The 22,300-nt window shown below is 34.7% G+C and overlaps 1 protein-coding gene across 1 annotated transcript in view; it reads left to right on the top strand.

The window, feature by feature from the left end:
- The first annotated feature begins 237 nt into the window (after window positions 1-237).
- The window catches only part of si:dkey-34e4.1 (carboxyl-terminal PDZ ligand of neuronal nitric oxide synthase protein), a 37,476-nt gene continuing 15,413 nt past the window's right edge, over window positions 238-22,300 (top strand). Inside the window, exons 1-2 of the mRNA XM_058775088.1 lie at window positions 238-757; window positions 3,551-3,622. Of these exons, the coding sequence (XP_058631071.1) occupies window positions 647-757; window positions 3,551-3,622 (183 nt within the window). The 5' untranslated portion in view covers window positions 238-646. The remainder of the gene's footprint in view (window positions 758-3,550; window positions 3,623-22,300) is intronic.

Consider the following 22,300-nt stretch of genomic DNA (forward strand, 5'->3'; position numbering starts at 1 on the left):
GAGCTACAGAATATATTAAATATATGTATATCAAAAAAATTGTAGCTATGCAGTGCACCAAAATCTAGGACTAGTCAAGCGTTACCATGTTTTTTTTTAAAAACCTGTGGTATTTTGCATATAGCCCATGGGAACTGGGTGTATTGTGTTGTAATTCATCTATGAACTATAAGGAAGTACTGCTTTTATTATGCTAAATATGGTGTTTGAAAGACTTGAAGGTTGTTCCTAAAAGCAGACGGAACTTTGCTCCATGAGAATTGCATCAGAGGTTGAAGAGAGCAACGCAAATAAAACCTGTCATTGGGGATTCAGAATTCACTCATAGCGCCTCTTTTAATAAACTTCTTGCTGAGGCACTTGAACAACTTGAGCCGAAGCCAGGCTTGTATAAACGCAGCTGATGTCTGCGGGCTGAGAGAGGGGGAAAGAGGCGCCCAACCCATTTCTTTTGTGCTGAAGCGCCTGTGATTTCATTCAGCTTTTCCCGGGCTGCTACTATAATGGGCTCCCTCGCTTTGAATCGCTCTTGTATCCGCGACTTGTTTTCTGCTGGTTAAACTAGAGCAATCTTTTTAGTTGGCAGTAGTTTGAAGCTTGGGAACTGGCTGATGAAATTTCTCGCCGAGCATCTGGACGGGTTCCAATGAAAATGCACGGGAGAAACAGGTACAACCTGGTGGACGATGTGGCGGATTCGCGAGTCCCGCTTCACAACGAGGAAGCGTATCAACACGGAATACACTTCCAAGCCAAGGTGAACTATATCAACTGTAAACATCGCCGTTGTTATTATTGCTGGTTATACTATTAACCGACACTTTTATGTAGTCATTTGGAGTGTGCATGCACGTTAAATGGGTAATTGGCTGTGTAGCAAGAGTAATTACACGCGAGACAGTCAGGATTATGTTTTGGGTAGCAGTTTTTTGACATTAGACACCGAGTAGAAGTTAGGGTCGATGACAAAAATGTCTGAGGAGAAATCTTTTTACATTTAGAAAATGTAATCTTTAGATTCATTTTGGTTTCATATAGCCTATAATTTTATTTATTTATTATTATTATTTTTTAAAGTATCAAAATAAATTTAGGGGTCATAATATTTTCTTTACAAATATTTAGAAAATTTGAATCATGAATATTAAGTTTTTTAGGGTTAGGCTACTCCATTTGAGCTGTATAAAAGCATAAAATCTATGATATTTAAATAATAATAGGCTACCTAATAATCTCTCTTTTTAATCGTTTTATTGTTACATGACAACAAATGCTTTAGATGTCGGTTGTGCCATGCTGGCTTACATCAGGTGATTACAATAAATAATAATAGCTATTTTCTATTTTTAAGCCCCCAAAATATCAAAATGTGTTTAAAATCAGAAACTGAAAACATGTTCATTGTGCTCATCTGTAAGAAGTTAATTTTTAATTAATATATTTTTGATCAACTTAATAGATCAAGACAAGAAATGTCCCTGACCTGTATGCGAAGAGGTTTTTTTTTTTTTTTTTCCTTATGCATTATTTTGGTGTCTGCCACAACTTTCTCAGTAATGACTGCATGGCTGGTTACATTAGTAATTTTACTGAGCTGAGACATCTTTGGAGGGTATTTGGTTTCTTCAGAAGCTGCGGTTAGATTTGACTGGGACATTGGTATTTAACATTTCATTGAATAAACCTCTACTCAGTGGCTGTCTCAAAATACATTGAGCTGCCTTGGTAGCGAGAGCATTGAACTTCAATTCTTAATCAGTGGTTGGGGTTTTTTGTTACAGTCTGTGTATTTTGTCCACCACTGGCCTGCTAGATTTTCAGATAAACATTTGGTTTTCTATATTGCTTATGATCATATACAGCAACCGATGTCCTGTTCAGCATAAAACTGCCTGGTTATGACCGCTTGATAAATATTTAATTAGTGCCCATTAATGAAAGTCAGGACATCCTTTAAGGTCCCAGATAACTCCTCTGTCTATTTTTAACATAGTCATTTCTTAAATACATCTACATACTCAGACACTTGCATATTTCAAAAATATTGCAGTCTGTTGTCTAATATATGTCATAAATACTGGTGTTTTCCCAGAGAGATTTTCTGTAAGCTTTTCAAATCTGCAGACAGCTAAATGCCTCAGGAAACCTAAAGCTTTGTATACTGAGCCACTCAGAAGCCTATTGCTGAGTAATTTTAGCTCCAATTTGTGATGCAGGATTATCTTCCAGGAATTTTATTGGCCAAAGCTGGAAAGCCAAGACCTAGAACCACTCACATTCACAGTCACACAGCAGTCTTGCGGTCTTGTCTTTCAAAGCTTAAATCAGCTGTATAAGTTGCTATTTTTGCTGAACTGTTGTCAGTAGTGCTGTCCCTCTACAGCTGGATTTAGACTGTGGAAGCTGGAGATAAGTATTTAAGGTCAACATCTCCGTATAACCATAAGAACAGGTCATTACAAGCGTGAAAGAACACTGTGTTGTTTGTAAACACTGAACCTATACTTGATTAAGCATGTTATTTGCAGCTGGCACTGATCTATTCACATTTTAGAAATATGTAATGTTGTGTCAGTGATTGTCAGATGATCCATTTGGGACATTTATTTATTTATTGTTACCTTTATTAGGGCATACACTATGTTTTGTAAACATAGAAAATACTCATATTTTGAATAATCAATTTAATCAGTAAACTATGTATAACTAGATTTGACATTTCCTAAAGAAAATGGAAGTGTTCTAGGTGATTGCTTGAGGGTTTTATGCATTTGCTGTGAATTTTTGGTAAGTGAAGTATGTAAAATGATCATTTCAGTCCTCATTAATTTTCTGTCAATTCTGAATCTGACCAGTTCAGCAAAGGGTTACAGATTTGTTTTTATAGGATTGTGCATGCAAATAATAAAACTTGAAGCAATGCAAATTTGCACATGCTAACGTCTACTGATCTTTTTAATTAATGTGACCCTGTCTGTGAAATCCAGGCTAAAGTCTCGGAATCTGATCATGAGATAACAAGCATCAAAGCTTAATTTTAACCATTAAAGATATCAATGTTACATTTTCACACAATGTTCTTTACCTTATGAAGGATGATTTTATGAAAGAAAACAGTAGAAAAGCATAAAAAATGACTTTAGCTAGGTTTTCACAGCCAGGGTCACAAATGTGCAAAATTGTCAGTTTGACTTTTTATCTTTGCATATTGTTGTTCTTGGCATGTTTGATTTTAAGAGCACTTGTTGTTTACCATTGTAAAATAAACAATTTTAGATGAATGCGGGCCTTGAAGCAAAACCAATTGAGAATCACTGATTTAGACGAACATTTAAGCATAAATAGAATTTGAGAAATGAGGCTGCCAGTATCCTGCCAATGCAAAAGTAACTTGGCCCTCATTAACCTAGAAAGTGTGTTTGCGTGTGTTGTGCAAATGAAGCTGCCTCATTAATTTTAGACTGGGTGATTCCTCTGTTGCTGTTAATAACAGAGTTTAAACAGAATGATCTTCATCTCATCAACATTGAAGCATGTGTTTCTTTTGCAGTATGTTGGCAGCTTGGATGTCCCAAGACCCAACAGTCGAATGGAGATTGTCGCTGCTATGAGAAGAATCAGGGTAAGTTCTTCAGACACTTTCACTCACAGACACAGACTCTGAGTGCTGAGTAATCACTACTGATTGGCCCACAGCAGCTGTTTTTTCAGACATGTCTTTTGCAGTGTAAGACTCATTAGCTGGGGAAAAAAACAGCCTGTTCCTCTATATTTATCACATTCTCTGCAGAGTCTACAAGTGTGTGCTTAGTTTAGGGTGTATCCTGATAGTATTTTTTGATAAAAGAGAGATCACACACATACTCACAGACAGTGGGGCACAGAAAGCCTTGTTATGATCTCTGCGGGGTCTACAGCAAATGAAAATTGGAGATGACTGCCATTATTTTGGTTGATTGGTCAGTGTGTGTGTGTGTGTGTGTGTATCCAAGTTTTCTATATGTACTTGCCATGTACTCACACAGATCCTCGTAGCTCTGACTGAAGGGAATTTCTAAGACAAATTAAGTTGGATTTGTTGCTTGATCACATGGAGCAGGAATTTGTGTGTGTGTTCATGACTTGTGACAGGCCTGCCAGGAGATCAAAGTGCTTCAGCTGCAAGATTTTCATAGAGCTTTCTATCCTGTATTAGTGTTTCCTCTTCTCTTCGCTTCTCTTCTCTTAAAATTTTTCAAATGTAAAATATATTTTGTTTAAGCCTGAAAGGGTCTTAAAACTCATTTTGGGTAAATGCAAAAAAAAATTATATATATACACACATTTTAAATAAATATATATTTTTTTAACATTTGTATGCTGCTTTTTTCTGGATTTTTTGTTTGATATTCTGTCTCTATCAGTTAAAATAAACCTACCATAAAAATGATAAACGCATCTTTTATTTTTTTTTTTAAGTGGGCAAACTTACAAAATCAACATATTACAAAATATATATAATTTTTTTTTTCTCATCAAAATCATCCAAACAAAACAAAAAAAAAAATTGATGATTTCCGCAATGCAGAAAATGTGGAGGGATTTGTGGAATCCAGTCATTAAAATGGAATTTACAGTATAACAGAATGTCACGGAATTTGCCAAATTTTGGATGATTAATCAAATGTAGGTTAGTACACTTAAATCAAAATGCAATATGGACTAGTGTCTGTGAGTATTAAGCCGCCAAATACTATTTATATATGAATCCTGCATGTTCTGCGTGTCTCTGTATGAATGAATGGCGCAGATGCAGGGTTTAATTTACTACACACATACTAAAGCATGCGTGACTCTCACAGTGTTTTCAGCCTCTGCCGCCTCAATATATGAGTACATGAACACATGAACATGATCTCTAGAACTGATCTGAGAGTCACTTTATGTCCGTCATATCATAAACAGAGACACTAAAAGGGCTTCACAAAATCCCATCAAAATAAAAATTTGGTTTAACTTGAAGAAACTGTGACAGAAATATATTACTTAATGTAATGATAGTATCAGTGCTAATACAATTATTTAAAAAAAAGTATTTTTAAATATTTACCAGATTTTTTTTTTTACCATAAAAATGTGAATATACAACAGTATTTCTGGTATTTCTGGTAACAGTATTTTTTAAAATATAAAATCAATTATTTAGAGATGCTTTTGATTATTAAATTTTAATGAAATTATTAAAATTTAATCCAGAAAATGAATGGAAATTTAAATAAAATAAATAATAATAAAACAGATTTTGAGCAAAAAAAAAAAAAAAAAAAGTATTTCATAGGGCTTTAAAAAACTAATTTTCTTTAAACTTTTAATAAATTGATGTTGAATTGTGTAAGTTTCCATTTAAATTAATTAGACATGTTTTTTACTTAATAAAATTAAATTTTACCATTAAAAATGAGTCTAGAAAAATTTAAATGGAAAAAACGGAACCCAGAAAAATTGAAACAGAAAAAAAATATTGTGCATTTCCTTCAATGTCTATGGCATTATGGACTTGTTTGTGGGTATAGAATAGTGAGGAAAAAGCCCTTTTTCAAAATTATTCAAAAGTGCCCCTCTTGGTGTTACGGTGCACACAGCAGGGAGGAACGAGGAACACGCAGACGAGGAGTAACTTCAAAATCAGTCTTTAATGAGGACATCAGGACAAGGCAAGGTTGACACAGACAGGAACACCGGGGAATAACGAGTAGACCAGACAAACACTAACTAAACAGGCAGGAACTAAATACACATGACAATCACTGATAATTACTGAAACACGGCTGGACAACACTTAACTAATAATCACACACGTAACAAGGACAGGAACAAGACCAAATATAGAGGCGGTAACACGACAGACACGACAGAGGATGTAACACTTGGACAAATAGCAATGATATTGTGGTCAATAAAACAAAATGCATTTGAATTCTAATTAACATGACAATTTGTAAAAAACAGTAACTAATTGCTCAAAAGTCAGAAAATTCCTGTTTATTTTTACATATCTGTCAATCTGAGGCGTTGCTATGGGTTGCGTGTGTTTTTCTTGACTGACTGATATTCCGCAGTCTGTTCGGAAACCGTGGCTCTTGAGCCATATATGGTTATTTCAGTGAGTGCCTATGGGTCAACGGAAGGAAAAAAAATAAACCAAACAATATTTGAAACATTTTTCATCAATAATCAAAGCTAGTGTGTCGATTTAATTAAAAATCCTCATATTATATATTTTAGAATATTACATAATTCATCAATGCCCGTTTTTCATGTATAATACACCAACCAATCATGATCTGGCACAAGAAGTTCACATTTCATTGGACAATACGTGAAGTGGAGCGGTTATTTTCCGTTCTTATTCATAAATCGGTTCAAAATGACATGGGACAGACAAGCTTATTTGTGGAGCAATCTGGATCTGTGGTTTGTCTCATTTTATAAATCAAATTGCATCGCTGGGAAAATGTATGCTAAACGACTACAAAAGCACTGCCCAAAACCATGCAGCGCCAAAAGTCGCAATAATGGTAATCAGTAGGCTATTCACTTCACTTATATTTATGTAGGCCTATGATATACATAACATATATATATATCATTTATTTCTGTGATTCAAAGCTGAATTTTCAGCATCATTACTCCATTCTTCAATGCATGGTCCTTCAGAAATCATTCTAATATGCTGATTTATTATCAATGTTGGAAACAGTTGTGCTGCTTAATTTTTTAATTTTTTTATTTATTGGAACCTGTGATACTTTTTTGAGGTTCATTGATAAATAAAAAGTTAAAAAGAACAGCATTTATTCAAAATAGAGATGTTTTCTAACAATATCAATCTTTACTATCACTGTTTCTATCAATTTAACAAATCCTTGCTGAATAAAAACTAATTTCTTAAAAAACAAAAAAATACTGACCTCAAGCTTTTGAACGGTGGTGTAGGCTATACTATTACAAAAGTTATATTTGAAATAAATGCTGTTCTTATTTAACTTTTTATTCATCAAAGAATCCTGAAAAAAGTATCACAGGTTTTCAACATTGCTAATAAATCAGCAATGCATAAAATGCATTAAGTAAATAAAGTAAATTAATAAAGTATATTAAAATTTTGATCAAATAAATGCAGGCTTGATGACTATAAGTGACATCTTGCAAAAATATAAAATAGTAATTTATCCAATCGTTTGACCTATATATATATATATATATATATATATATATATATATATATATATATATATATATATATATATATATATATATATATAATTTTTATTTTTCCTTATATTGCCCCTTTTACATTTGAGGCCCTGCCCCTGAGGAACTTTCTGCACGTCCCTGAATAGGACCCACTGATAAAGTTGTTCTGGGCTTTTTAGGGGAATGTCAGTGTCAGTTTGTTTAATGTGTTTCACTGCTGATATTTTCTGGGTTAGCGGGTTCCCTCAGAGACAAGTCTAGAATTCATGCCCTTGTTGTGTTAGATTCTGCTGAAAACAACAGTAAATAATTTGTACTGACCTTCTTAACAGCCTATTTCCTTTTCTCTTTTCTCTCTTCTCTCTTTACCTTTTTTCCACATTGTTATTGAGAAACTGAGCTTTTATAACTGTCATCGGATGAAGTTTTGCATGGCAAGTCAGCTCTTTAAATCGAGCCCTGATGAGCAGCTTTTCTTTCGCACCTGCTGTGAATGTGTGAGTGAGTGTACATGAAACCACAAAGTAATACTTAAAAATAACTTAGTTTATGCAATGGAGAAGCTTTCCATGATGTGGCTTAATAGAAGCATGTCTGAATGAACAGTTGTTACAGCTCAAGGTTAAGTGTGAGTTAATGGTGCGTTGTACAGTATAACCAAAATCTTATGTCATGATACACAACACACACACACACACACACACACACACACATATATATATATATATATATATATATATATATATATATATATATATATATATATATATATATATGTGTGTGTGTGTGTGTGTGTGTGTGTGTTTATTGAGCACAAAATCAGAATTTTAGATTCATTTCTGAAGGATAATGATATCTTTCCTGCACGGAAGTTGTCCCATGTCTAGACTTGTTTGGGACTCATTCCGTTATAATTTTTTTCACTTCTGTGTGTAAATGTTGGAAGGCAGTCCTGCCCAATTATAGGCATGTGGATATGTGTTGTTGTGAGCAATATTCACACATTTCTATTGTTGCACTTTGAACACATTCGTTGTGTAAGTGTGTGTGAGTATAAGAGGATATGTTAATGCTGAAGATTGTGTCAGTCTTTCACAGACACTTTCTGAGATCAGTCAGCATTGGGCAGCAGATACATAACTTGACAGCATTCTCTTTCTGTCAGTCCCTCTGTGATGATTGGGTTAAAGGTCAGCTTGCAGGATGTCCATTAAGAATGCCAGTATGTGATTGACAGCTCCTTAGGTCTTGTGTTATCAGACCTAAAAATAACTGGAAAGTGGTCCGCTTCCAATAAAGGAAACAACACATAACCATGTCTCTGATCCTCGCAAGTCATCTGAGACCCTGTCCCTTTTCATATTCTCTCTTTCTTTTGTTTACTCTTTCATTCCGTCACTATTTGGGAAACACCATTTATTTCAGCCAAGGAATATTGTAATTAATCGTGGCTTCATTCCTCAACAGATCTACTCTGTAGAATGAAGCTATGAATAGACCATAATGCAGTGTGTGTCTTTTGAAAGATGAAAATGCAATGTTATTGTACATAGTGTCTATTATCAAGTCTTGTTTATGAAGTTTTTGTTTATTCCCAAGTATGCTAAGTAGAGTTAGCCAGAATTTCAATATGTTTATGCTTGACCAAATGAGAAATGCAAACACAAGAAAGATCTGTATATAATGTAACGGAAAAGACTGTAGATGATGAAGAGGCTTATTTAAGCTATATTATTTCTGATGCATCTATGACTCTTTAGAGCAAATCAATCCAGGCTAACTGCCAAATGAAAGAACATCATTCATATCCCCTGTAGTGCATATTGATTTTTTTATATATGCAAAATGACACCATAGCAACAGCGATGTCTGGTGAGCCCTCACACACAATGTGTTATTAACATATATGTCTATTGTTTTTATATAATTATAAGCAATATGACAAGTTCCACTTTCACTCATCACCACTCACATGCTCCTGTTTGAATCACAGCGGGACACAAACTCTTGAACCCTGCTTGTCCAATCAGATTAGAGGACTGGAACTAAATATTGCATTAAACTAATTATAATGACTTATACATTCCTGCTCCTAAAAGTGAACTTTGCTTTTATAATTTTTACAATGAAATTTTAGATTTCTTTATTTATGAATCATTTTTGTAATTGAGAATTTGTCAGTGGGATGTAACCAAAGGGTGGTTTTGTAAGGTTTAGCTGACTTATACAATATAGCAGTGCAAACCTGCAAAACAGTCCTCATTTTTCTTCCACATCTTTTTTACAGTACATGTTGTATGCAGGTTTGCCTTTGAATATGTGTCCATCTTTGTGTGTTTGTCTGTGTATAAGTTGCCTGTATTTATGCGGCGACTGACATTAACATTTGTAGAACCTGATACATACAATATCAACAATGAATTTTGATAATGAATAGTTTGATGTATGTATATAGAGATTCTAATTTTCAAATCAAAACTGAAATATAAAGAATGACATTACCATTACCAAAAAAAAACAAAAAAAAAAAACACTTTAGTATAGGAACCAATTCTCAATAACTAGCTGCTTATTAGCATGCCTATTATTAACATATTGGCAATTTATTAGTACTTATAAAGTACATATTCTGCATGACCATATTCCACATACCTAAACATAACAACTACCTTACTAACTATTAATAAGCCGCAAATTAGGAGTTTACTGAGGCAAGAGTCGTAGTTAATGGTTTGTTAATAGTGAGAATTTGACCTTAAAATAAAGTGTGACCAAAAATCATTTACACAACAATTTCAATAGCACACTGAACACAGTTATGTTGTCCAATTCAAGAGCTTATTAACTTGTGTCATACTTAATTTGATAACTTAATTTCTACATCAGCCACTGTCAGCCTAGGATTTTATATGTCAGTGAATGAATGCATGGATGAGCAAATATAAGTATGACTGATTGGTTAAGTGGCAATATTTTCATTTTGATTTCATTCGGTTCCAGTTCATCATCCGCCTTTTCATAACTTCTTATTTTAATATTACAATGATGGTATTTTCCTTAAATCTGCTGAGCTCTGATCCACCATACAAAAACTACACATCACTTAATGAAAAATCCTATCTATTTTTTGTTTGTTTGTTTGTTTGTTTTAAAATAAATTTGCCATTTAAAAAACTTTTTTAATGTCCCGGACAAAGTTGGTGTAAAAGAATTTATGTTTTATAAATGTTTGCTTTTGACTGTGAAGCTGATGCTAATGGCAGTCTTACAAAACCATGAGAGAATGTGATAAAGAGGTCAGGAGGAGAGGAAAGGAAAGAGGAGGTGGAGAAGGTTAGGGAGTGGATGGTGTGTGTGTGTCTAATGGGGAGGGGGCTGATATGGGGCTACAGAGAGAATGAAAGGCTTCATTGTTGTGCCATAGCCCAGGGACAGATGCAGTGTAATGGCCTACATGCACTAGCATCCATGAGCTCAACATCTCTCCCTCCAAACCAAACTGCAAGCTGCCAATATTTACATTTAAATCACATTAGATGTGACGTAAATGATCGAGTAATTAACGTCCTCGAGACAACCACATACAGGGACACAGGCTTTTCACTCTAGAGAAGAATAAATACACATAAACAGACTTAAAATGTTTGTAAGTCTTAATAAAAGGAAAGAACCCTTAAGTAAATTCTCCGTCCCACTGCTCTCAGTCAGTGCACTCAGCAGGGTTCCTCCCTCTTTTGCTGCTTTTCTTCTATTCTCATTCACTGTCTTCTCTCTCACACTCTCTTTCACTTCTTCAGACTATTTCTATCAGTGTTAACCAGTTACGCTAGACCAGGACCCCCTTATCACCATGGCAACCCCCCCCCCCCCCAACTCTGCCGAAACAACTCTGCCGTCCTGAGTCCTGAAACTTTGAGGGTGTTTGAACACCAAGCACATTCGGCCAGACTCCACCCACACAAACATGACACACTTTTAACATTCACCTGCACTCTCTGGCATGCTGTAACACACACACTCTAGTCTATGTGAACTCCACTATCTGTTGGGTTTTAGTTTGTTTTGTGATTGGGAAAACTGCCTCAGGGCTTGAGAAAAAGAAATCGAGAGAGAGATGGTTGCTCTACTTTAGGGATATTGCATCTCTCTCGCGCTTTTTAAGAGTGTCTCTCATTCCCTGTGTCTGTGCCTGTCATTTCTCGTCTTCTTGTGTTTCCCTCCATTCCTCCTCTATTCCCTGATCTACACTCTCTTTGCTTCTTCCTCTGATTTCTACTTTGTCACGGAAAGCCATTTGGCCCAACTGAGGCCATTGTTTTTGTGAGTGTATAAGAGAGAGCTGAAAGGGAAAGCGTGTGAGCCTGGAATGGCCAATTAAGATGTCACTGCTAAGTATATTTAAAATGGCATCATAAATGTTTGTGAGTCATTTTAGGAAACAAAGGACTTTTTCACTTTAGAAAGGTGATTTTTAAAGCAAATTTCTGTCAGATGTTAAATTACATCAGGATAAATGAGTAAAAAAGTCATAAACTTGACTGAAGCGAAACATTTAAAACTTAAATAGCTCTGCTCCTCCAGGTGTCAAGGTTATGGGGTTAATATAGGTAGAAATTCTAATTATTTTTTTTATTCCACTCACAATGGCTGCATTTACGTGATCATAATACAGTAAAAACTGTAATATTGTGAAATATTATTAATTGAAAATAACTGTTTTGTGTTTATATATATACAGGTGCATCTCAAATTAGAATGTTGCGGAGAAGTTCATTTATTTCAGTAATTCAACTCAAATTGTGAAACTCATGTATTAAATAAATTCAATGCACACAGACTGAAGTAGTTTAAGTCTTTGGTTCTTTTAATTGTGATGATTTTGGCTCGCATTTAACAAAAACCCACCAATTCACTATCTCAACAAATTAGAATACTTCGTAAGACTAATAAAAAAACATTTTTAGTGAATTGTTGGCCTTCTGGAAAGTATGTTCATTTACTGTATATGTACTCAATACTTGGGGGCTCCTTTTGCTTTAATTACTGCCTCAACTCGGCGTGGCATGGAGGTGATCAGTTTGTGGCACTGCTGAGGTGGTATGGAAGCCCAGGTTTCTTTGACAGTGGCCTTCAGCTCATCTGCATTTTATGGTCTCTTGTTTCTCATTTTCCTCTTGACAATAATAGATTCTCTATGGGGTTCAGGTCTGGTGAGTTTGCTGGCCAGTCAAGCACACCAACACCATGGTCATTTAACCAACTTTTGGTGCTTTTGGCAGTGTGGGAAGGTGCCAAATCCTGTTGGAAAATGAAATCAGCATCTTTAAAAAGCCGGTCAGCAGAAGGAAGCATGAAGTGCTCCAAAATTTCTTGGTAAACGGGTGCAGTGACTTTGGTTTTCAAAAAACACAATGGACCAACACCAGCAGATGACATTGCACCCCAAATCATCACAGACTGTGGAAACTTAACACTGGACTTCAAGCAACTTGGGCTATGAGTTTCTCCACCCTTCCTCCAGACTCTAGGACCTTGGTTTCCAAATGAAATACAAAACTTGCTCTCATCTGAAAAGAGGACTTTGGACCACTGGGCAACAGTCTAGTTCTTCTTCTCCTTAGCCCAGGTAAGACGCCTCTGACGTTGTCTGTGGTTCAGGAGAGGACAACTGTAGCCACGGTTCTCTCGGTTGGTTGTGCATCTTTTTCCTCCACACTTTTTCCTTCCACTCAACTTTCTGTTAACATGCTTGGATACAGCACTCTGTGAACAGCCAGCTTCTTTGGCAATGAATGTTTGTGGCTTACCCTCCTTGTGAAGGGTGTTAATGATTGTCTTCTGGACAACTGTCAGATCAGCAGTCTTCCCCATGATTGTGTAGCCTAGTGAACCAAACTGAGAGACCATTTTGAAGGCTTGGGAAAGCTTTGCAGGTGTTTTGAGTTGATTAGCTGATTGGCATGTCACCATATTCTAATTTGTTGAGATAGTGAATTGGTGGGTTTTTGTTAAATGTGAGCCAAAATCATCACAATTAAAAGAACCAAAGACTTAAACTACTTCAGTCTGTGTGCATTGAATTTATTTAATACACAAGTTTCACAATTTGAGTTGAATTACTGAAATAAATGAACGTTTCCACAACATTCTAATTTATTGAGATGCACCTGTTTATATGTGTGTGTGTGTATATATATATATATATATATATATATATATATATATATATATATACTGATTATATAAGATTATATAAGATTATATAAGATGATAGTTCACCATTAGTCCAGTCTTTCACATGATCCTTCAGAAATTATTCTAATATGCTTATTTGGCACTCAAAAAAACATTTATTACTGTTATCAATTTTGAAAACAGTTATTCTGCTTAATATTATTTTGAAAATCATGGTTTAAAAAAAATCTGGATTATTTAATGAATAAAAGAACCACATTTATTTGAAGTATGCCTATTTTATTAAATGGTAAAATGTATTTATGTCTTGTTTTGATCAATTCAAGTCACCCTTGCTGATTAAAAGTATTAATTTATTTTATAAAACAAATCTTACTGACCTAGAACTTTTAAACAGTAGTGTATGACAGGTGTTATTATTTAACAAAAATCTGCCCTTAATCTATAAAACCATAATCTTTTATATTTAATCTTTGCACAATGCATATGACTTGGACGCTTGAGTGTTGACATTGTTGTTCAAACACAAACGCAGACATGCACATGGGACAGATGGTGCCCTCATACTTGGCCCTGTTTTCTGAGTTGACCTTCTGTGTGGACACACGTCCAAACACTACACTACATTAGACCGAAAGAACGAGTCATTTTGAACTGTGCTCACACCTGTTACTGTGCTTTTTATTCACATCAAGTCCAGGTCATTCACTGATGGGTCTGAAATTGTGACACGATGTTGATAAGGCCTAAACCAGTTGTTGACTATATGGATTTTTCAAAACCCAGTTCTGACATCTACACAGCAGACAAAATCACAAAAGCAACAATCTCTTTTACTTAATTTTACCACACACACACACACACTTGCACACATAAAATCACTTCTAATGGCTGAGGCTGTTGTTAGAGATGCTACCACAGGGAGTTCCTGTCAGTACATATGTCTTGTCATCTATTCAGTCAAGCACATGCCCTTATGAACATCAACATCAAAGCAAGCTTATATTGGTGAAAAAAAAAAATATATATATATTTTCTTGTTTTCCATTAAGTATATCTATATAGAGGATTTTTTTAAAGCACAAACCTCATTCAAGCACAAATTTAGTTAGTTTAGTAATTTACCAATAAAGAACATCTTTAAACTTAGGAAATATAAATCTATACACAAGTCTTAATATCTAATGCAGATATATAACTATAAATTTCTCAAGACTCCAAAAGTTTGTGCAAACTTGAAACCTGACTGATGTTTTCCCAGCATGATTCGCACAGTATGACAGATGCAAGCATGTAACACATCTATAAAAGATGACTTGTTGAGAACAGCTTGTTGGAGAAAACCTCAGTGCTCCATGTAACAACCCTCTACAATGCGAGTAAATCACTCGCATATTCGACTAATCTTCACTCTGGGCGACTAAATGATGTCTAATATTAGCCAATGGCTAATAAATTCTCAGATTTTACTCGCCAGTGTGTGAGTTGGAGGCTAAGTATAAGTTTAGCACAGATATATTTTCACTCGCGGAACACTATGACTGAATGCTTTCAGAGCTTCACTCTCCATCAAGCGATTAGTGATGGGTCGTTCTTGAACGATTCGTTCTTTTGAACAAATCTTTTATGTGACTCGGGAAGAACGAGTCGTCTCGGAGAGTGATTCATTCAGTCGCGCATGCCCAACATCCTATAGGTTCTGCACTGAATTAGTTCACCTGTTTCGAGTCGTTCATTACATTTCATTACATTTTTCTAATCATTCATTAATATTAGCCATTTAATCTTAATGTTGTTCAGAGATGAAGGCCATAATGCTAATGTTGTCCACATGAGGGAGTCACAGGATAACAAATCCTTCAAGATCTCAGTTCAGACGTTGAAAATGTTTCATTTAAGTGACTACTGTAATCTCCTAAATACTGACAGACCATAACATTTTTTAAATCTTCAATGTAATGGTATTAACTACATATTTGATGTAACTGAATGTTACAAATAATTTACAAATAACAAACAGGGAAAACAATAAAAGGCATGAATTATTTTGCATCCAGCTAGCCAGCTCTGTTGAAGCTGATGTCATAGCCTCGTAGGGTTTTTTATTAGAATAGAAAATAGCACGGGTCCATAGAAAAATATTATGAAAACTATAACTGTTTTAGTGTTTTTTTTTTTTTTGTTGTTTTTTTTTGTTCGTTTGTTTGTTTTTTGCTGCGGGGCAGCTCAAGAACGCCGGACACACAAGTACTCTGGCTCTTTTGCCCCAAGGCTGCTGAGGCTGCTTTTCGCCAAGCCAACATTTAAAGTTTAATCTCGAACTTTAGCTTTTAGTTATTATTATTATTATTATCTTCTTATCAGTATTAATGTTAGTTTTTACTAACATACACTGAATGACCAAAAAAGCACCACCACCAGTCCTAAATTCAGTTAAAATGTCTATGCATTCATACATGGTTACTAAGTTTTAATACTGATTACTAAAGTTCTATCATTAAATAATACTTGATTATCATATTGTCATATTATAATGCTTGACTGACTGATGTTAAGAGTGCACTTTCAGATATTTAAAAAGCTTTACCATTTTACAAAAATATACAGTAGGCTATATATATATATAGGCCTAGTATTTTCAGTCTGGTAAGTAAACTAAAAAAAATACTAGCCAATGGCGATTCAATTGCCAAGGTGTCTGTAGAGGGCTGTTTAACATTGCTCATTTCTCACATACACACACACTGAAATATCAAGCCATTGTAGAGGGCCAGCAGCACAGTAAAGGTTATTATATCCCGCCCATGGGGTTCGTGACATGAACTGATTGGCCCTCGTCCCACTCCCAGCAGGTAGCTCTGCCGACTCAGCTTCCAAGAAATGAGTTCGGAAGTCTGTTCAATGTTCCCTCTCTCCCTGTCTGTCGCTCAGTCTCTCTCGCTCACTTCCTCAAGTACACGCTCTGTTCAAATGACACACACTCCCCATTGGTCTGAAGTCAAGCGGAAATCCCAATCAAGCAGAGAAACTAACTCTCAGCAGGTCAAGGTCAAGGTCATTTCCAATGGTAGCATCTAATGGAAGTAGTTCTTGCATCCCTAGTGCCAAAGGTGAAATTCCTAAGAGAAACAACAGACAACATTACAAATGCATATTTTTTGTTGTGTGTGTGAAGGAAGCAGTGGTATAACAACAGACATTTTAAAAGTACTGTATTTATTTAATAACTGATCTTACTTTTTTCTGGGTTCTTCTGCCTTTCATTCAGTTGTTTTTCTCCATTTAGCAACAAGTAACCATGCTGTCAATGAAAAGCTGCTGTTTGCAGATTAGTTGTGATGTTGTGTATTTGTTTTCTACATTCAGCTTAGATTTTCATTTATCCTGAGTAGTGGTGTCATGATGTTTGAATTTTATGATACCTTTTTAATACAATACCTTGAACAATATCCATATTCAATACAATTTTAAAATATTTGTGTATCGATACTTAGGGTTTTAAGTACTGAAACTTTACAAAATTCTCAAGTATTTCACTATATATATGGAAAAATCTATATTTTCGCTGTACTAGCAGAACATTCTGACTAAATACAATTTAACTTGAGACAAAATCAACCAAAAATTGCCTTCACATTTGGTCTTTAAATCAGATTAATTGCAATTATGCTGTCATCGTATAGCTTCATATCAGGCTATTCAGTTATTTTGTTATTGTTTTCATTTATTTATGGTTTGGACAGTGACGTGATGATGCTGTCAAGATTGAACTGAATGATTGACAACCGAAACCTTGTTTGAAACCCTCCTTCCTGTCTTGCTCCTGCTGTTGTCTTAGTTTGTAGCACTAAAGGACTGTTGGGAAGATTTGGTGAAAAGAATCGACCCCCAAAATCTCACATTTAAAGACTGTTGCTAGGATACAGCCTTTAATTGATTGTGATTGTCTGTATGAATCGTGACCCAGATTGCATTAAGACTTTTCAAAGACTTTCTTGAAAAGCTGTATTTGAGGGTTTCATGGTTCATGGTCATTCTGCTTTTCTGTGTATACCCAGTACTGCCGGGTAATGGGATAAAACCATTAAATCCGTGTGCATTTTGTATTCCAGAAAAAGTTCCTTCAAATTTTAATCTGTCATGTGTTAAAGAAAAAAAATATTTTTGTACTCTATTTGTGGAAACTGCTTTATAATATCCCCCCCCCCCCAATTCAAGTGCACTTGTTTTTTGAGTGTTCAGTTACTGAGTAAATGCTTTTGATGGCTGTCTTAAAAAACAAATGGAGATGTCACTTGTAATTGTTTTCTCTCGTATGCTGGCATCTAAAATCACTTGCAAGCCGAGGGATAGAGAGAGATCAGTAAGGAATGTCATTAAATGCTGAGTGTGGCGGCTTTGTCAACTTTAAGCCCACTATGCAGATGCTTTTTAACAAAATGGAAATTAGACATAAATGCAAGACAGGATTATAGCAGATGTCTGGATTCAGCTCTTAATCCAAAAATTTTAAGTCTGACCCATTTGTTTTCTGGGGCATTTCTTCAGTTTTAATTTTATTATTATTATTATTTAATGACAACTGCAGCTTTCAAACTTTTCTCTGAAATGTTTATTCACAGAGAACAATGGCTGTGCAGTCTATCTTAAATATTTATATAAGCACTTTGCACTTGCAATTTCATTCTTGCAGACTCCTTTTCTCGTTTAAAGAATGCTGACACAGAACAGTTCAGTTCGATTTTGACATCTTGCCTTTTTTGCACAAATGGAGCTAAAGTGGAGCAGGTTTAAGTGAACTGTTGTCACGGGACAAGCAAAACCTCATGGTGTTCAGTCAGAAACTCTAACATGTGCTTAAGACATTAAGACAAGAATTACCACTTCCTCATAGGTGTTAGGCTATCAGTATTGATATTTTAGGGTGATGAATGAACATAATCTCAAATATGATTTTTAATCTCTTTCTTTACTCATTGATTGGAATGCAAAATACTTGTATTTGCTGGATTAAAAATGCTAAATTAGTGTATTAATATAATCGTGTGCATGCTACTATTTAACAAATAGTGTGCCGTATGAAGTATACACTGTGTAGTATGAATCTAACTAGTATTAGTATTAAATGTCACAATCAGAGACATTTATATGTATTTATTTATGTTTTTTATTTTTTATTTTTTATTTATTTTTGCTCTAACAAGAATTAATCTTTATTTAATGAAAATTATGACATGTTATTTCACATTTGATTTTTCCATTTCTGGATTTAAACACCTAATACCCTAAAACGTGCTCTTTACTATTGTTTGCAATTTGTTTATTGCACAACTTAACTGGTAGCTACACTTTTATTTTCATAATAAACTTGTTTCTTAGAATAGACAATTACAGCGGTCAATAACAAATATTACCAGGGTTCATACAAGCTCCTTAAAATGCTTGAAGTACTTTACTTTTACTTTTTGAAATGTAGATCCTAAAAAACCCTTGGAAACAGCCATATTTATGAAAAGGTGCTTGACCTATTGAAAAACAATATGAATGAAATTAGTGTTTAATTTTTAGCAATGATAATAAAAACTTCTTCATTACAATACAAAATAACAAGTGTCTATAGAAAATGTTATGAAAACAATAACTGATGTACTTTTGTCATCATTATATTGTTTATATTTTATAATTGTTAGATAACCATTTAACAAGTCACATAATAATCAATCATGCTTAAAATGTCAGTTGAAATTTTAACTCTTAAAATATGAAATAAGATACAGAATTAGTGAATTTGAGTTGAATGTGGGTATGTTATCAGTAAAGTAATCATTACATTTTTCTAATCATTCATTAATATTAGCCATTTAATCTTAATGTTGTTCAGAGATGAAGGCCATAATGCTAATGTTGTCCACATGAGGGAGTCACAGGATAACAAATCCTTCAAGATCTCAGTTCAGACGTTGAAAATGTTTCATTTAAGTGACTACTGTAATCTCCTAAATACTGACAGACCATAACATTTTTTAAATCTTAAATGTAATGGTATTAACTACATATTTGATGTAACTGAATGTTACAAATAATTTACAAATAACAAACAGGGAAAACAATAAAAGGCATGAATTATTTTGCATCCAGCTAGCCAGCTCTGTTGAAGCTGATGTCATAGCCTCGTAGGGTTTTTATTAGAATAGAAAATAGCACGGGTCCATAGAAAAATATGAAAACTATAACTGTTTTAGTGTTTTTTTTGTTTGTTTGTTTGTTTGTTTGTTTGTTTTTGCTGTGGGGCAGCTCAAGAACGCCGGACACACAAGTACTCTGGCTCTTTTGCCCCAAGGCTGCTGAGGCTGCTTTTCGCCAAGCCAACATTTAAAGTTTAATCTCGAACTTTAGCTTTTAGTTATTATTATTATTATTATTATTATTATTTAATGACAACTGCAGCTTTCAAACTTTTCTCTGAAATGTTTATTCACAGAGAACAATGGCTGTGCAGTCTATCTTAAATATTTATATAAGCACTTTGCACTTGCAATTTCATTCTTGCAGACTCCTTTTCTCGTTTAAAGAATGCTGACACAGAACAGTTCAGTTCGATTTTGACATCTTGCCTTTTTTGCACAAATGGAGCTAAAGTGGAGCAGGTTTAAGTGAACTGTTGTCACGGGACAAGCAAAACCTCATGGTGTTCAGTCAGAAACTCTAACATGTGCTTAAGACATTAAGACAAGAATTACCACTTCCTCATAGGTGTTAGGCTATCAGTATTGATATTTTAGGGTGATGAATGAACATAATCTCAAATATGATTTTTAATCTCTTTCTTTACTCATTGATTGGAATGCAAAATACTTGTATTTGCTGGATTAAAAATGCTAAATTAGTGTATTAATATAATCGTGTGCATGCTACTATTTAACAAATAGTGTGCCGTATGAAGTATACACTGTGTAGTATGAATCTAACTAGTATTAGTATTAAATGTCACAATCAGAGACATTTATATGTATTTTGTAAAATCTAAAATCAAATTTTGGGGGGATAACCACATCACATAATCCAGCATCACATAGAGATCTTGAGGGATTTGCATAAACATGCTGTACAGGAAGGGTGCATTAATATTTAGTGTGGCCTTTGGATGCTGACATCCACTGCTAATTATACTGAAGGTCGTATCATGCAGTCAGGAACTGTTTAAAGACATGACAGGTTAAGGTAGTATCCAAGGACTAAAGAAAGCAGGTGAATGCAAGAAAGCAAGATACTGTATAGTAGAGAGTTACGTTCTGGTTTTATTTATTGATTTGTTATTATGGTGGGGCCCTTACGTATTATTATCTTTCTCACTGTCTCATATGCACTAGTATGCCATGGAATAGATAGAGCTTATTTACGATGTCTTTTGTGTTTGGTGCAGTTTTGACTCTGGTAGTGTTAAGAGTAATATGAATGAGAAACCCTGAAGGCTGAATGGTCAATTGGTGTGGAGCATTTGACAAGTAGCCTTATTTTGTATTCACTCCGCCATGTCTTGTCCCTCGACTCCCAACTTCTTTCCTTTTGCTTTTATTTTGTTTGGTCTTGAGCTGTCCTTGGTCCTAAACGGCTGCATGCATGCTAAGTAATGTGCATCTCCGGTCAGAGGCCATTCATTTCAGTGCTCTTGACATTCTGGCTGAAGTTAATTACACTACACTACAGCTTTTTTAGAAAGCTGTAGTGTAGTGTAAATATTGTCCCTCATGATTTTCCTAGTTAAATTATTAATATAAAATAAATAAGCAAAATATTAACAGGTAAATGGGATGTGGCAGATTTAAGTTGAAATGTCTCTACTGTTTATATGTTTAAAATGAATATTTGTTCCTGTGAATATGAATTCTTTTCACTGTAATGTTTTCTTAAATTCTCCACCAAATGCAGCCGTCGCATCTAGCCCATTGGCAAGACAAGGTTAATCTTTGAAAATAATCTTTGAAACACTCAACTCCTAAGTTTAATTAATTCATTAATTCATTCCAATTGTAATGAAGATATTATATAGCACTTAGTAAAGACTTGACTTAACTTTATGGTTGTATTTATGCATTTGTGTTAAATGTTGTGAACTGCATTGTGATTTATATGATACAGAGTGGCTTCTTCTTGAACCCAAGATGTATTTCTTACCTTTTAAACACGGCAACAACCACTACACCAAAGCAATTATTATTATTTTTGTTCTGGTTGAGTACCATATGTATCATATGTATAACTTACATAGTACAAAAACAAAAGGCCAAAATTATCTGCTATACGTTTGAGGCTGAATTAATTGCTGTAATAAACCAAATGCATATTTCCTCATTTAAAGGGATAGTTCCCAAACAGTTGAGCCATTGCCATTGACTTAAATAGAATTTTAATTTTTGGGTGAACTATCCCTTTAACAGATGCTATTGCCCAAAGCAAATTACAAATAGATGAGTAATTTAACACGTGTGGTCTAAGTGAAAATAGGCATCTCTTCTCGTTCTGATAGAGAGCCGTGATGGTGATTAACTCTGACAAGGTAGTTTAAAGTTTTAGCAACTTCAACACACTCAAGCTCTTCAGCAAGACTAAAGGTTTGTCATCTGCACACGGACAGACCTGTCATGTCCTTTTCCTGCAGTACATCTCATACAGTCTTTATATTTCCTCCATCGCTCCTTGTTTTCCTCTAGCCTACAAGAGATGGACAGTTCAGCTTTTGGCGAACGAGTGTAGCTCTCTCAGTTCAGTCCAGGACTTGACTTCAATAATGAATAGGAAGTCTTTCAGCAGAAATGATTCATATCCAACTCAACGAGTTTCAAAGAATGCAAAACTCAAATAGTGCCAA

Source organism: Onychostoma macrolepis, chromosome 05 (genome assembly GCF_012432095.1).
Source record: "Onychostoma macrolepis isolate SWU-2019 chromosome 05, ASM1243209v1, whole genome shotgun sequence".
NCBI classification, from domain to species: domain Eukaryota; kingdom Metazoa; phylum Chordata; class Actinopteri; order Cypriniformes; family Cyprinidae; genus Onychostoma; species Onychostoma macrolepis.